At 51.3% G+C, this 15,089-nt stretch overlaps 1 protein-coding gene across 1 annotated transcript in view; it reads left to right on the forward strand.

Annotated features, from left to right (window-relative positions):
• IGF1R (insulin like growth factor 1 receptor) overlaps positions 1 to 15,089 on the forward strand; it is a 258,431-nt gene that overhangs the window by 43,479 nt on the left and 199,863 nt on the right. The window contains exon 2 of the mRNA XM_019726667.3: positions 2,605 to 3,150. Coding sequence (XP_019582226.1) covers positions 2,605 to 3,150 — 546 coding nt within the window. The remainder of the gene's footprint in view (positions 1 to 2,604; positions 3,151 to 15,089) is intronic.

The raw sequence follows: 15,089 nt of genomic DNA on the forward strand, positions 1-15,089 counted from the left end.
GTTCCCTCCCCCCTGTGCTTCTATCATCTCGCAACACAAGTGAAGCACGTTACAGTCTCTTTCCTGTTTGTGGCTTGTGCCTTTTGAACGTGGTGCTATCATAAACCGTCCAGCCGGGTTTTCCCATTTCTGTCCCTATCGCAAAACATCCCAAAGACCGAAGCTATCACTCACAAAATCCCGAACAGCTGGGGGCCCGGTCCTGCCCTGCCCTTTGTGGCTTTGGGCTTATCGTCTCTTCAGGAATAAGTGGGTCGTTTCTTCCTTTTTTTTTCTTGTATAAATGGGGGGGAAGTGTCCAGTGTGGAGGCGTCTCTTTCATTGGAAGAGCTGTCAGTTCCGGCTCTGTCGTGTGGCTTCTGTTAGCTGAGTGGTCTCTGGGGGCCATGGAGGGGAGGCAGGAGGCAGAGGGAAGCTGGTGTCTCCCCAGTGTGTTTGGATTGCGATATGAAAGCTCAGCAAACTTTGGTTATGCGTCTTCTGGCTCTTTCCCTGGGCGCTGAATGTTTTGGTCTGTTGCAAATGGTAGCAAACAAATCAAAGCCTAACACTTTATAATCTGATCAAATACACATTGAATGCAATAATAGATTGAATGAAGTACTCTTCCGTAGAAACTTCTGTTTATTACGTAAGGGCAAACCAATAGACTTAATTTATAGCGGCGTGGAAGGAGTCTGAATGCTTAGGCTGGGCTGAGTGGGAAAATAGTACAAAAGGAAAAAGAAAGACTCACACTCAAGCTGGGTGACAGTTCTTGATTTTGAGAGCGTGCTGGTGGCGGCCATCTGGTGGAGACCTGGTTCTCTCCATTCCAGTGGTCTCTGACCTGCAGTGACCACCGGATTAATCCTGTAGAAGCACCCTTGGGAGCCTCAGGAGGGGCCTTGTTCCCAAGACGAAAGCCTTCATTCCCACCTGTGGTTTGGATCACTCACGTGCCCCATTTCCTCTGCTGGTCTGTGTCCCTGACCATAACATTTGCTGCCCGTTAAGCATACCGCGTCCTGCCTTGTCTCTGGCCTCTGGAGTGGTAGGTCCAGTGTTGAAGCCCGTTCACCCTTCAGAGAGCATCCCTGGTCACTGAGCAGAAAGGGCCTCTATCTGCAGGACGCTCCACAGTGACCCTTGTCTGTCCTGCTCAGTGCAGTCACACCGGACTAGAGTGGACTTGTACCCACTACCAGCTCCTGCGTTGGATGGCAGGGGTGTATCATGGGTTTTAGCCATGTGTCTTCTCGGAGGACAGGCACTTTTTCCATGCAGCTCCTACTGTGTCCTCCAAATGAGTGTATTACCTCAATCAGAAGACTTCACTCTGCAGAGACGCTTTAATGCTCGGTTTCGGGATTTAAAAAATATATATCCCAGGAAAGGCGAGTAACCAAGGGTTTTCTTTGCATGTGTGCCTGGCTAGAAGTTTTAAAATAAAACCAAGTCTTCTAGTTTTTAGGCCATTTTTATTAAAAGCCTTTAAAATTGGCCAATGCGTTGGCCCAGCAATTCCACTTCTGGGGATTTACCCTAAGAAAATAGTCTTGGATGTCTGCTGGGAATGTTCACTCGGGTATTGTTTGTGATGTAAAAGAACTGGAGGTAACCTAAATGTCCAACAACAGGGGATTGGTTAAAAAGAAAAAAGAAGACTTCATGGTGTATAGGCATACCCTGAAATTACTGTTTCCTTCTTAAGGTGAGGATTTAGAAGGACATTTGTTGACTTGGTAAACATTAAGTGAAGGAAGTATGTTTGAGAAAGTTATATTATTGTCTGATATCCTTTACCTTAAATTATTTATGCAGAAAGGACAATTGGCATCGGTGGTGTTAACAGTGATTATCTTTGGCTGTTGAGATTATTGACGATTTTTACTCTCTATTTGCTGTCTATTACCTAACCCGTCTACCAGAAGTATGCTTTCTTGATTAATAAAACACTTCATTAAAGTTGGGATGATATACCTGTTTGATTCGGACAAACCACACGTTCTTTGTCTGTTAACTTGGTCTTTCTATCTCCATTCATGCAGTATTGAGGAGAACCATTTGGCCCAGGTCAAATGATAGCAGGAAACATGGCACATGCTTCTTTGAGTCCCTATTTTCCAAGTCATGGAAGAGCGCAGTCTCAGTGCAGCCTTGAAAGCTGGGTGTCCTTGAGGCGGGACGGGGTACTAAGTTGTGGCTACTGGGCTGCTGAGCTGTCCTTCAGCGGTTGGGACCCGGCGCTGTGCAGGAGGGGTGGGGAGCTGTGCAGTCCGGCTGGCCTGGGTTGTACGTGCTCCTGTGCAACCCTGACGGCCGAGCTGTGGTTTGCATGTTCAGAGGTTGGGGATGGCGTCTCCCATGGTTGGTGAGCACGTTGCACGGCGTCTGGCCCGCAGGCGGCGCTTCGTAAATGCCCACTGACCGGTTCGCTCCCCACGTAGTCAGCCTGCAGCCCACACCGCACGGCGGCCGGCCGTGCAGAATGGAGTCTTGTTTTTCAATGATCCTACAGAGATGTCCTGAAAACTGCCCCTACGGTGGGTTGGCAAATTGTTTCAAAAATGGCCTCTTTTTAACTCACACGTGTCCCGCCCTCGCCTTCTTGTGTCCCTGCAGTCTGCGGGCCTGGGATTGACATCCGCAACGACTACCAGCAGCTGAAGCGCCTGGAGAACTGCACAGTGATCGAGGGGTACCTACACATCCTGCTCATCTCCAAGGCCGAGGACTACCGCAGCTACCGCTTCCCCAAGCTCACCGTCATCACCGAGTACCTGCTGCTCTTCCGTGTGGCCGGCCTCGAGAGCCTCGGCGACCTCTTCCCCAACCTCACGGTCATCCGCGGCTGGAAGCTCTTCTACAACTACGCCCTGGTCATCTTCGAGATGACCAACCTCAAAGACATCGGGCTTTACAACCTGAGGAACATCACTCGGGGGGCCATCCGCATCGAGAAGAATGCCGACCTCTGTTACCTGTCCACAGTGGACTGGTCCCTCATCCTCGATGCCGTCTCCAACAACTACATCGTGGGGAACAAGTCCCCGAAGGAATGCGGGGACCTGTGTCCGGGGACCATGGAGGAGAAGCCACTGTGTGAGAAGACCACCATCAACAATGAGTATAACTACCGCTGCTGGACCACAAATCACTGCCAGAAAAGTAAGTCACCCTTTTTCTTCTGCCTCTCGCCTTCTGTCCTCCTCTCCTTTCCCCTCGCTCCTCGTCAGTGCACGTGCTCTGCGGGGTGGGGGCAGTGGCATTTAGGATGTGTGGAACGCGGGGAGGGGGGCTGGGGGTTTTGGTTGGCTTTCTGTAGCATCTGGGTTCTCAGCAAACACAGGAGGGTGGCGTGCTGGTGGGAGGCCATCATGGCTGCGGTCAAGACCATTCAAATCACACACTAGAAATCAGTGGGAATGAAGCGCTGCCCTTCTGGGCTAGAAGCTTGCCGACCTTCTGCTTTGAATTCCTGTGGGAAAGGTGACCTGGTATGTTGGAAGCACGTGAGCCCTTACATGTCAACTCTCATCCTTGACGTGGGAGGATATTTTTTTGATCCAGCAGGGCTTTTTTCACATGAATCTCGTTGGTAGACAGTTGAATAAAGGAAAAATAAAGAGCAAACTCACTTCCAGGGAAAGGGGTGACCACTCTGTCCTTGGTCCTTAATGATGACAATCTGATGCTTGGCTGTCCTGGTTTCTGGTGAGCCCCTGGGCAACGTGGGAGAACCCTGGGCCAGCTTCCAGGGGTCCCAGGTTCTCGCCGTGCTTGCAGGTAGCTGTGTAGCGAGGTGCATTTGTGCACCCCGCGCTTTGTTTCCTTTTTCTTCTACCTCTTTCCTGAAGACTTGTGCAAGTCTTAAGTAATCACTTACTGGAAGGACTTTGAAATGTGTTGCCTGCTCCTGGGGGGTCAGGTGGAGGTATTTTGAAGCTTCCTGTGTGTTTATCTGCAATATGTTTCTTTTCTCACGAGTGGAACAGAACTTGTCTTGTTGTGATCGATACCTTGACAGCCAGGTTCTTTGGTATTAAAATGTGACTCTGGGCCGTTGCCCTATTCCTTTCGGCAATGCTTAGGTATATTGGCCAAGAAGGTTTCGCTCCCTGGTTGGAAATCGGTGTGCTAGCTGTAAGTAGCTATTGTTAATGGTTAAAGACCTAAGAAGCCCATGTACTCTGGCCAGTTACGGGGAGCCAAGAAATCCCAAATTGGTAGGCTTGCCTTGTAAAGTATCAAATCAAAGGCCAGACCCTGCAGGTAGTTGCTTTCGTTCTCGTCCAGCCAGGGCTGATGCAGGAAAAAGGATGTTTTCTTCGACCGAGGACACATTTCACACTTGTATCATTTGATCAGCATGCACATGAACATCTGATTTGTAGGAGAAGGGGTCCCATTGGCTGCAGCCAGGCCCTCAAAGAGCTGGGGGTACCGTCAGGCCACTTGGAGACCCCCCTGTGTCCTAGGGTTGGAAGAAAGCACTGTGCTAAAGTCACATGTGTGATTGATTAAAACTGTGCCCTATATGAGAGCATCCCCCAGTTTGAGGAAAGACCAAAATATGTTTTTAAGTAGTCTTGACATTTAAAAATTGTACTTGACACGAATCAGGTATCATTGAGGGAGGCATCATGGGTAGTGGAAGGACGTGGGACGTGACCGTGGCCCGCCAGCCCTCTGGACGGTAGCTGGACATCTTTAGAACGTTCCTTAAGGCAGTCACGTATATCCCTGCGTGGTGAGCAAACATGTGCACACATGTTTTGAAAACTGAGCTCTGTAGAAAAGGGAGGTGCTGTTTAAAACGTTATTAGGTGGGTACGTGTTCAGCGACTCAGTTGATATTCGCTTTGGTCTCACTGTGGAGTTTTTGACTGTTCCTGACCAGCAGCTGGTTGAAGACGCCTGGAGCTGGGGCGAGGCGTGGTCTGGGTCCAGGTCCAGTAGCTGTCACTGGCAATGAGCAAGTAATTTCAGTTGCCTGGCCCTCAGTTTCTTCATCTGCAGAATGGGATGGATCCCATCTTCCTCATAGGGCTGTTGGAAGATTAAAAGGAGAAAGAGGAAACGCACCATGAGGAAGGAAGGGGGGTTAGAAATTGGGCTCTGGTGCTGGTTTGGCTGATGCTGACGCCCCATTGGCTGGACCCTGGCTTTTCCAAGGCCCTCGTCAGCCCCCTTCTCCTCTGTCTCCGTCCTGCTGACTCTTTTTTGTGATTTCACAGTGGAGTATTTATTTCAAATGAATAACAGCATTCGGAGAAACGGTCTTCCCTTTACCTTGTCCTGAAAACAAGCATGGACAGGTTTCTCGGATGAGTCTGGTTGAATTTGACGTCTTTCCTACACACGGGATTTCAGTGACATAAGATGGGGAAAAAGAAGGTAGGTCTCACATGGTTCACACGGACTACCCGTTGCAGGGGTGATATTTCGGACGTCGTAGCGCAAGTACACTGCCACTGAAAGGACTCTCACCTGTTTCTTTATACTTGTTCATGTGGCTCCCGGATAATTGTACATCGCAGATGTGGCTCGCAGCTGGCTTCCTTGCAAGTTCTGAGGTCACGTATCCTTCCAAGGCCGTGGGTTCTTCCCCACACCACCTCTCTGGCTGAGCCCGGAGCTGTGATAGCCGGCCCCTCTCCACGAGGACGCTTAGGAATCAAAGAGCCAGACAAAATGTCTGCCTTATGGCCACTGTAAGCGGTAAGATGGCCATTGATAAAGATGACGCATAGAAGAGCCCCCTTCAGTTACTCTGCCCAGGGCTGGCTACCGACATAGGGAGGACGTCTGCACAGAGAGGTCCAGTGAGTGGCGTGCGTGTACAGTCTTTGGTGCAAAGGAGAAACACGCGCTTATGGAGTGCTGATACGCCATTTGTACGTGACGCTCTGCGGGAAAACCTCGTGTCTACGGTGACTGCAGTGACAGGTGGCGTTGTAGACAGCCCCGTTAAGGAAATTCCTGCTCCCTGGGTCCTCTACACACTTCTGTATTTCTCTCTGCCCTTGCGATGTGAGGGGTGGCTTTATCCAGACTGGACTTATTCCTAAAAAGTGATGGACCCTCAAACCACTGTGAAGGGCTTTTTCCTTTTGGTCAACACGTAACTGCTGCCCCCGGCTGCCGACGTCACTTCTCAGTCTGCTCTTGCCTCTGCAGCCGTGTCTTCCCAGCTGCTTTTCCTTGGTCCGATGTTTCCCAGCTCGTGGTTGCTCGAGCTCCATCCTAGGCCCTCTTTGCACTGTGTTCCCCAGCATCCCTCGTCCTCTGGAGCTGGGCCGTCTTCGCGCCTGTATCTGGCTTCACATGTCACCTCCAGCCCAGACCGCTTTGTGGGCTCGAGACCTTGCGTACACTCCTATCCCGATGACCGTGGGTGTTTCAGTTCTGATGGCCGTCCCCAAGTCCTCGCTTCTCCCCCCGTGTGTTTCCCCTCTTCCCTCTCTGGAGGGGCAGCCTATTGCCCGCCCAGCCCCCATGTCAGGAACTTGGCCGTCACTAGGACGCTTCGTCTCCCACTGGACACCAAGCCGCTCCCGTCTGAAACGTTGCTCTGATCTGCCCGTTCACTGACCTGCTCTCTCTCCAGCCTCCCTGCTTCTCCATGTTGGCCCATGACCTTCCCAACACGCACTCTGACCCAAAGACTCCCCGGTCTGAAATCCTGTGGTGTGATCATTTGGCACACCACGAAGCAGCTGGGGCTTCTGCCACCAGACCCTGTGCCACCGGGCCACACACCCAACTAGCTGCCTCCCTGTCTTCTGCCTGCGGTGTCCGTGGTCGTAATGGTGCTGGGCTGCTGCTCCCCGCAGACCCGCTGCCCCTCGGGCTGGCCTACGGCCTGGCCTTTGCCACCCAGAGGCCTTTGGGGCTTCACCGACTCCAGCACCCGGCAGCGGCCCTTATTGCAGCGCCGAATAAATCCTGGATGTTTCCTCCAACTCGGAGAGCACGGGGCCAGCACGGCACCTGCTTGGGAAAGATTTAATGTCGGAAAGATTCACTTCCCACCTTGAGCAGAGAACAGTGGGTAGTAACAGTCCTGAGCAAGCCCAAAGATTCTAGGATTCGGAAATGCAGTGTTTCCTGTGTAATTTTCATGGCCGTCGCGACCCAGGAGCCCTGCTGGCAAGGTGGTCCGCCCTGGATGACAGCTGCTTTCTCTTGCTCTTGTCAGGAGGACTCAAGGCCAGAGATGATGGAGAAGTAGGAAAATCATCTTAAAAGCTGAGGCTTGGCCCGGGGCACCGTTCCCCGCTTTGGGCAACAGTTATTTGCTGAAAGCCAACCCCGTACAGGGACGGAATGGGGGTGACTCCTTCCGGAAGACCTGTGGCTCTCTTGCCGCCTGGTGAATTTGCCTGAGGGATTGATGCCTAGTGTTTGCTTGCCTTAGGACCTTTGTGGTACTTGATTTCCGGTCGAGACCCCTACCCCGCCCTAAATAATCCAACGCCTCACTGCTAACCCTAGTCCCCAAGTACTTTTTAACCTGTTAGGACAAACAGCTCGGAGTCTGCTCACATCACTGCATTGCCTGTGAGAAGGCCTGGTCTTTGCCAGGAAGTGCAGGAAATGTACAAAAGCACAGGCCTGGCCACGTTGGGCGCTGGCTCCGCTGGGGATGCAGCCTCGCTTCAATCAGAAGGGCACTGCCCGCCGGCGGTGGTCCTGGGGCGAGTTGCACTTCCCGCCTCCTTCCAAACGGGAAACCAGGAAGAGAGCCGATTGGCGCTGTCGTGGGAGGAGGCAGTCAGGGGCTCCTCCTGTTGACAAAAGGAAAACTGTCCTGGCTGTCCTTTCACTGATGGGACCAGGGACTTCCAAGGAAGGCAAGTGGTGTGAAAAAGACAGTCCTACATTTTGTCCCCCTACAGGGTCTCGTTGATCCGAATTCCTCCAACGGGCAGCGTTGGGAGGGGGCGTGGAATCGCTCCCCTTCCCCATTTTCTTACCGAGTGGTATGTCTGGCCCCGCTGGTAAAAGTGGGGGGCTCCTTTATTCATTTGTAAGTCATCTGCTGGGTGCGGGCGCGCAGTTTCTCTGCTCTGAGTCCCCATGCATGTGATGTGCATTATTTCATCTTAACACGTCTCCTCCTCCGCTGCCTCCTCCATCCTCCTCCTCCTCTTTTAAAGTGTTTGCGGGCGGGCAGCAGGCCCCGGCCTTGTGTCCTCCGTGTGGCCCTCAGGAGCTTGTGTCTCTTCCACTGCAAGGCCCCTGCTCTGGGCAGCTGCTCCGGGGCGCAGTGATCTCCATCCACGGGATTCCTCTGCTTTTTATAGTCCAGCAAGGCAGTCACACTCTCCCCTCCCTGCCGGGACCCTCGTGACCAAGGGCGTGCAGCAGTCTGTTCACGTTTGTCACTTAGTCCTGAAAGGCTTTGTGCTGGGCTCTTTGTCACTTGAGTCACCCTCCTGGACTTCCTTCAGAAGTGCCTTTTTTTTTTTTTTTTTCTTTAAGGAGGGTCTCATTTTAGAGACTTAAAGCTTTCCGCATGACTCTCCTAGGGTGGTTTCTGCAGTTCTAGGTGTTTGGAAAGTGTCTGCAGTCCCTTCAGATCTCCCCGGTCACACCTACTTGTGAGATTGTTCTGGTCTCTTCCTACTTCTAAGAAGCCTCTGTCTTTTGTTGCGCTAATATTTCTCTCTTGCTTTTCTTGCACGAGGCCAGCGTTCCATGAGGCCAGAGTGACGTTCTCCACTAGAGTGCGGATGACGTATTACCTGTGGGCTCGTGGCTAGTCTTGTCCTGGACGATGTTGGTTAATTCGAGTGCAGAGGGTGCTTCAGAAGTTGGGCTCTTGGGGGGACTGGAAGCCATGCCTCCTCCAAACCTATTTTGCCACTCAGGAGCTTGGGCTCTAGGAGGTGGGGTCTCAGAGCACCCTCTAGGATGGGGTGCCCCCCTGACTGGAAGGAAACAAGAGACAGCCAAGGTATTCCGGGAATGCCGGTGGCTGGAGATGGGACTTTCTGTCCGTGGCACACAGGATATTAAACAGAGCAGGAATCTATCATGTGCGTAACTTGGGAATCTGGAGTTCAGACATTTAGAGACGTTCTATGTGGAAGAAGGAACCCCACGTGGAAATCTAAAATCTAGACTGTTCTGAGCTCTGGTCTGTATCGGCCACTGGCTAACACATGCCTTTGAGCTGGATATTGTAATGAGAGCTGGGGTGGCATCTAGTTCCAAATGGCCTCGCTTCGCAGTCTTTGGGGCAGTAGCTCCCCACAGAGCCTGGCGACCATGTGACCTGCCTGGTGGGAGGGGGCAGAGTTGGGGAGCAGGTCTCAGCCTGGAGGAGACAGTTGTCATCTCAGGTCAAGGAGCCATGAGAACTTTGGTGGCTGGTTGAAAACAGCAAGTCAGAGGCAGGGAAGAGTGACCGTCCACGGAAGATTGTGTGTCCTGCTGGGTCAGCCTGGCCACAGTTCTAAAGTTTGCGGGGCAACGGATTGTCAGGGCCTCACTCCTAATATTCCTGGGGTGGCCGTCCCTGCCAACATTGTAGAATCGTGGGGAGCAGCAGCCACCGTCACGTGCCTACCACCCTCAGTTTGAGCGCCTTTGGGTCACATATAGGGGGCACCTGGAAGGTGTGATTTCCCCCCGTAGACCATCCTGGCAGGTTAACATTGAAACTGGCAAGAATATATAATTTTGTGCAAATGGGGTGTATTAGTATTACTTTATATATATATATATATATATATATATATATATATATATATATATATATATATATATATATATATATAAACTACACTGCTGGGGGGACAAGTGCCGTCCTATGGCAGAGGTTTAGGAACAGTGGATGAGTTGTGTTCACAGGTGCAGAGATGAGGGTGCCACACATGAGTGGCACGGAACATGTAACACACCACACGGTCTGCCCAGCACATAGTAGGTTTTGGGGAAAAGGTAGCAGCTGCTACTCTTTTTAAAAAGTTAGAGTGAACTCCAGTATCTACGAGCTGCGCTCACGTCACATACAATTCCGAGCCGTAAGCTGGCCTGAGTGTGTCCTACGCTTACTGCCGTATCGTCAATGGCCTTTCTCTATTGCGTTCCCTAAATTGCAAAAAGTCCAATGACCATAAATCGCATGGCGTAGTGTAGGAGTGCTTCCTGCTAATTCAATCCAAATTGTTCGAATTCTCGTTTCTGTGCAGATAAGTCGTATCTGTAAAGAACATTCAGTGAGGTACACACAGCTATGTCGGGGTGCCGGTGCGGCCTCTATGGTTCTGTGGAGACTCTATTTATTTAGTTATCAGACTCTGTGAATTTATTCTGCTTGTAAACGTGGGGCTGGGAAGAATTTAAGAAATATCCGCAAGGGTCTGGTTGGATGCTGACATTAAATAGTGTCTTTTTAAAATGCGTTTTGTTCGGTTTTGTTTTGTTTTGCGCAGAACAGTCAAGTGCTTACAGAGGGGGCAGAATTTTGGGTAAAGATAACAAGGTCATACGTTTTTATCTGTGTCGAGTGCAGGTGTCACATAGTACAGGTCGCCAGCCCTCGGTCGCGGCTGCAGCGCGTGCCTGTTTGTTCTTTTCTTTGGGTAATACTAGCTGTGTGTGTGTGTGTGTGTGTGTGTGTGTGTGTGTGTGTGAACACTAGCTCCGTGTGTGTGTGTGTACACTAGCTCCGTGTGTGTGTGTACACTAGCTCCGTGTGTGTGTGTACACTAGCTCCGTGTGTGTATGTGTGTGTGTGTGTGTAGAACACTAGCTCTGTGTGTGTATATGTGTGTGTGTTTAGAACACTAGCTCTGTGTGTGTGTGTGTGTGTGTGTAGAACACTAGCTCCGTGGGTGTATGTGTGTGTGTGTTTAGAACACTAGCTCTGTGTGTGTGTGTGTGTAGAACACTAGCTCCGTGGGTGTATGTGTGTGTGTGTTTAGAACACTAGCTCTGTGTGTGTGTGTGTAGAACACTAGCTCCGTGTGTGTGTGTGTAGAACACTAGCTCCGTAGGTGTGTGTGTGTGCATGCGCGCACACACAAAGCACTTTTTTCTCCCTCCCAGCCTCTTCTCCTGTTTTGGCTGTTTTGTTTTGTTTCACATCCCTCCTCTTATCTCCGGCGCAGGAAACAAACACTGGTGCTCTCTGTCCTCGCTTAGATCTTCCTTCCGTTCAAGGGGATCAGGTGGGTGGGAAATGTGGTGCAGGAATTTCAAGCCTTCTCCCAGAAGCCCGGCTGCTGTTTCATCTCATTATTGAACAGAAGTCACTTTTTGTTGGTCTGCCTGGGTCACAAAAAAACCACCCTTCCTGTGTCCTTTCTCTGGGCCATGTTCCACAGAATCCACGTGGGATGGGAGCAGGCAGTGTCTAGGGACGCTGTGCCTGATATGGACGCATAGCTTGGGTAGAAAAGCTGGAGTGGCCTTGAGTTTGTTTTTGCAAGTCCTAATGAAGGAATGTGGGTGAAGTTTGTGAGGTTGTGGTAGGGGGACCCCGTTCAGGAAGGCCTGTGGTGTGGAGCCTGGCTGCCCTGCGTGCTGACCCGCTGTCCAGCCCCCAGCCCTGCGCCGTGTGTGCCCAGCAGCCCCTGGGGAGGAGGCCCAGCTGCAATGCGCCTACATCTGCCCTTGGCAGCAGATCTAGGGATCGAGGCTGCCGTTGGATTTCCGGATAGATGCAAAGAGCTTGGATGGCTTTTAGCAGCTGCTGAGACCGGGGAGCTGGGCTTAAGCAATAAAAAAGGGGCAAAGAAATAGAAGAAGATTGGGAAGCAAATAGCCGACAACGCACAAAGGCACAGTGAAGGCAGATATTATTAGAAACCCCTCCTGGGCAGCCGCTGTGTTCGAATTAGGATTTTTTTCTCCCCCAAAAGATGGTTAGTGATAATACAGAGACAGATGGAAACTAGTCAGATCCGTAGGTCCAGAAGAGGCTAGCTTTGTTCCTGGGCTTGTAACCCAGTGTGATGTTTTTGTTCGGATTTCTTGACTTCTGGATGGCCCCTTATGCGTTGCTAAGTCGATGATATTATTAGGTTCTTAGATTCTCCCTCAGCCACGGTGTAGAGGTATATTTTTGGTCTCTTCCTCAGTGAACTTGAAATGATTGGATTATTTTCTGATACATCGATCCTTCTTTTAGAAGCTTTTGAGTAACTGTGCCAAGGAAACAGGTTGTAAGCAAGGTTGTGGGAAAGGCACCTCATGCTTTCTGTACTCCCGAGGAAAGACAGGCCCAGATTCACAAAGGTGTATGTCGTACTCCCCCTCTGTAGTTTCACATGCAGCCTGGGTGACACGGGCCAGGTGACATAGCGTTGTCTCCTGGGATCATTGGGTTTCCTGCCCCACGTGCCACCTCAGGGCTGGCCATCATTGTGGGTTCACTCTAGGAATCGAGGCTTGGAGGATCTTGGCATTATAATTGCTGGCGAATGGAATTCCGAGAATGTGTAATTGTCTCGGAAGAATGCTTCTTCAGCGCAACATATAAAAAAAAAATTCTTATTTGCTGAGAAAAGGCTGTCCTTGGGAATGTCAGTGGATGTAGTGGATTAGGAGTTGTGGGTGTGCTTTGCTGAAGCCGTTTTTATTAATAGGCAATTGATAAAACAGCCACAGAGAACTGCACCAACCGCATTTTGCCAGAAACTTGTTTTGCAGGATTCATTTGATTTTAGAGTGGCTGTGGGCCGTGTGGCGATGACAGCTCTCGGGGCTGCCCCGTCCGTGCCTTCTGCCCATCGCCACGTGGGGGAAACGGTTAGACTTTGGTCACCGATTCCCTGTTAATGCTGCGGGGTCTGGAAACTTCAGCCCCTCAGTTGGAATTGGTCCCACAGGAGGGTTTATGATGTTTATTTGGGTAACTGTCTCCTCGGGGACTGTTATCTTCCTTCATGGAAAGCCTCAGGGTACCGGTAAAGAGCCACGGAAGATGTGTGAGAAGGGATTTCAGTGTCGTTCAGGAGAAACGGTCATTGGCTGATGCTCAGACCCCACTTGAGCGAATCAGTAAAAGGGGAGTGGCTTTGCTTCAGGTTCTGGTTTTGTACACAAATCTGGTGTACACCGCGCGTTTTTAAAAGTGGGGTGCGTGCACTGTTCAGATGCCAGCTTCTTGACTTCCCAGAACTCCTGTCTCAAATTCCTCCACTATCAAAAGAAAAGGAAAAGAAAAGAAAAGAAAGAAATGCAAACCTCTCGACATTGCCTTCTCATCTCTGGAGCCAGGGTGGAGAGGCAGGGGGCTGGGTCATGAAATGGCAGGAAGCAAAGGGGCAGCCCTGCCTCACGAGCGATGGCATTTGCATGAAAACTATGTATAGGAAAGATTGTCGTTTATTGCGGAAGCACTGACCGGACCTCCTTCATTAGAGTTTGGCTGAGGAACCCGACGCCGGCCACTTACCCCCTGCAACTTGGTCTCCTCGTGTCACCTTGTGAACCAAGTGGGCCCTGAGAGTCATCGTTGCAGATGGGGTGTTGGGGACCTCGGATGGGTCCGCTGGCCTGACTTTCAGTAAACACTGCTAGAGAATGGAAACAACTAGACTGGCAATAGCATGAAGCCGTCGACTTCTTTTGGACGTGCCCTCCCCTTAGGGACTGGTTGGGAGCGAGGTTCCAGAAGGGTGGGTGGTGGACTACCAGGTACCCGCTCCAGTGGGCTGATGGGGCGGTAGCAGATGTCGGCGGGGAGGCTGGTGAAGCATCACAGTGACAGGGTAGGAGGCCGTAAACCTAGTTAGAGGAGGCATGGCGGTCGGCAATTCAGTAGGATTTATGTTGTGTCTTTGAAGTGACTTTTTCTGGTCTGGCTTTTGCTGTTACCCAAGTGAATTATGCATAAGTACTTTGAGAAACATCGATGTAACGGTGTAACGCAATTATGGTGAATGAATTTGAATTCACTTAAATCACTCTTTTCCCCTGCAGTAAGCTTTCCCTCATCCAGGATCCGAGCACGCCGAGAGCTCCGCGAGTTTCCGGCTTTCGTGGCCGGTGACTGGTGTCTGCCTGGGTGCTGCTCAGGGGCTGGGGACTCAGAAGTACTTTGGGGATGATCAGAGTGAAATGAAGGTGCTTTCTCAGCAGGGTGAGGGGTGGGTGTCTTCTGCCGCCACATTGGCAGGCGAGTGTGCCGGGAGTTTCAGCTGAACAAACATCGAATGCCGAGGCCTGGTCTTCGCGGTCTCTCTTCACCGTCATCCTCTCGCTCGTCAGGGCTTGGCTCAGGTCCAGGCTTCCAGGAGACCTCCCCACACCCCCAACGGAGGGCTCAAGTGCCTGCATGTCGCTCACTCGGGTGCTGGTCTGGAGAGTCTGCCGTGCTCTTGGCTCAGTGACCCATTCTCTCCCCTGGCTCACTCATCGTTTGTCTGTTTCTCCAAATAGGTGAGAAGCCACTTGGGGGTTGGGGCTTGTGACTTGTTCTCTCCCCGCACAGCCAGAGGGAGGCCCACGGAGGTTTTTATACAGATCCGTCTCCCACGTGGGCTTGACCCTGCGTAGCTCCGAGTGGCTTGGTTGTCATGAAGAGCGGGAGGCTGGCTGTGAGGGAAGGGAGGTGGCCGGGACACGTGGGCTAAGGGGCCCTCACGCAGGTACACAAGTGTGAGAGCAGCGCCTGGTTACGTAAGACCGCGTGGGACCCACTCCAGTCCCGGCACTGATAGGGACAGGGTGTTTATAAAGGGATTGATACAGTGTTTTCAGATGACCAAGCTGGTTCTAGCTGGAATGAATAAAGCTGCTAAAATCTCAATAGAATTTCAGCGTGATTGAGGGAGGGAGCGTGTGAGAGAGTACGTGTATACACACACAGGGTTCCGGTTAAGTTCTTCCCCTCAGCTGAGTTGCACATTATTTTGGGTTTCCTGTTTCTCCTTAACGATTCTCGTTCACCTGAATCCAGTGTCATCCACGGAGTGAAAGAGAATGTGTTATTGTGTTATGCCCAGACCCTTCCTGTGCTAAGGGAGAATGGTGGAGAGGTTTGAATTCCAAGTAACAGCGAAGCTAGCTCTTGATGTGTCTGTGCAGGATTTCACTCTGGTTATTTGGCCGAACTTGCCACGGTTTCCACCGGTCAGCTCATTCCC

This window comes from Rhinolophus sinicus, chromosome 13 (genome assembly GCF_057876585.1).
Source record: "Rhinolophus sinicus isolate RSI-liver-muscle chromosome 13, RSI-T2T, whole genome shotgun sequence".
Classification (NCBI taxonomy): Eukaryota; Metazoa; Chordata; class Mammalia; order Chiroptera; family Rhinolophidae; genus Rhinolophus; species Rhinolophus sinicus.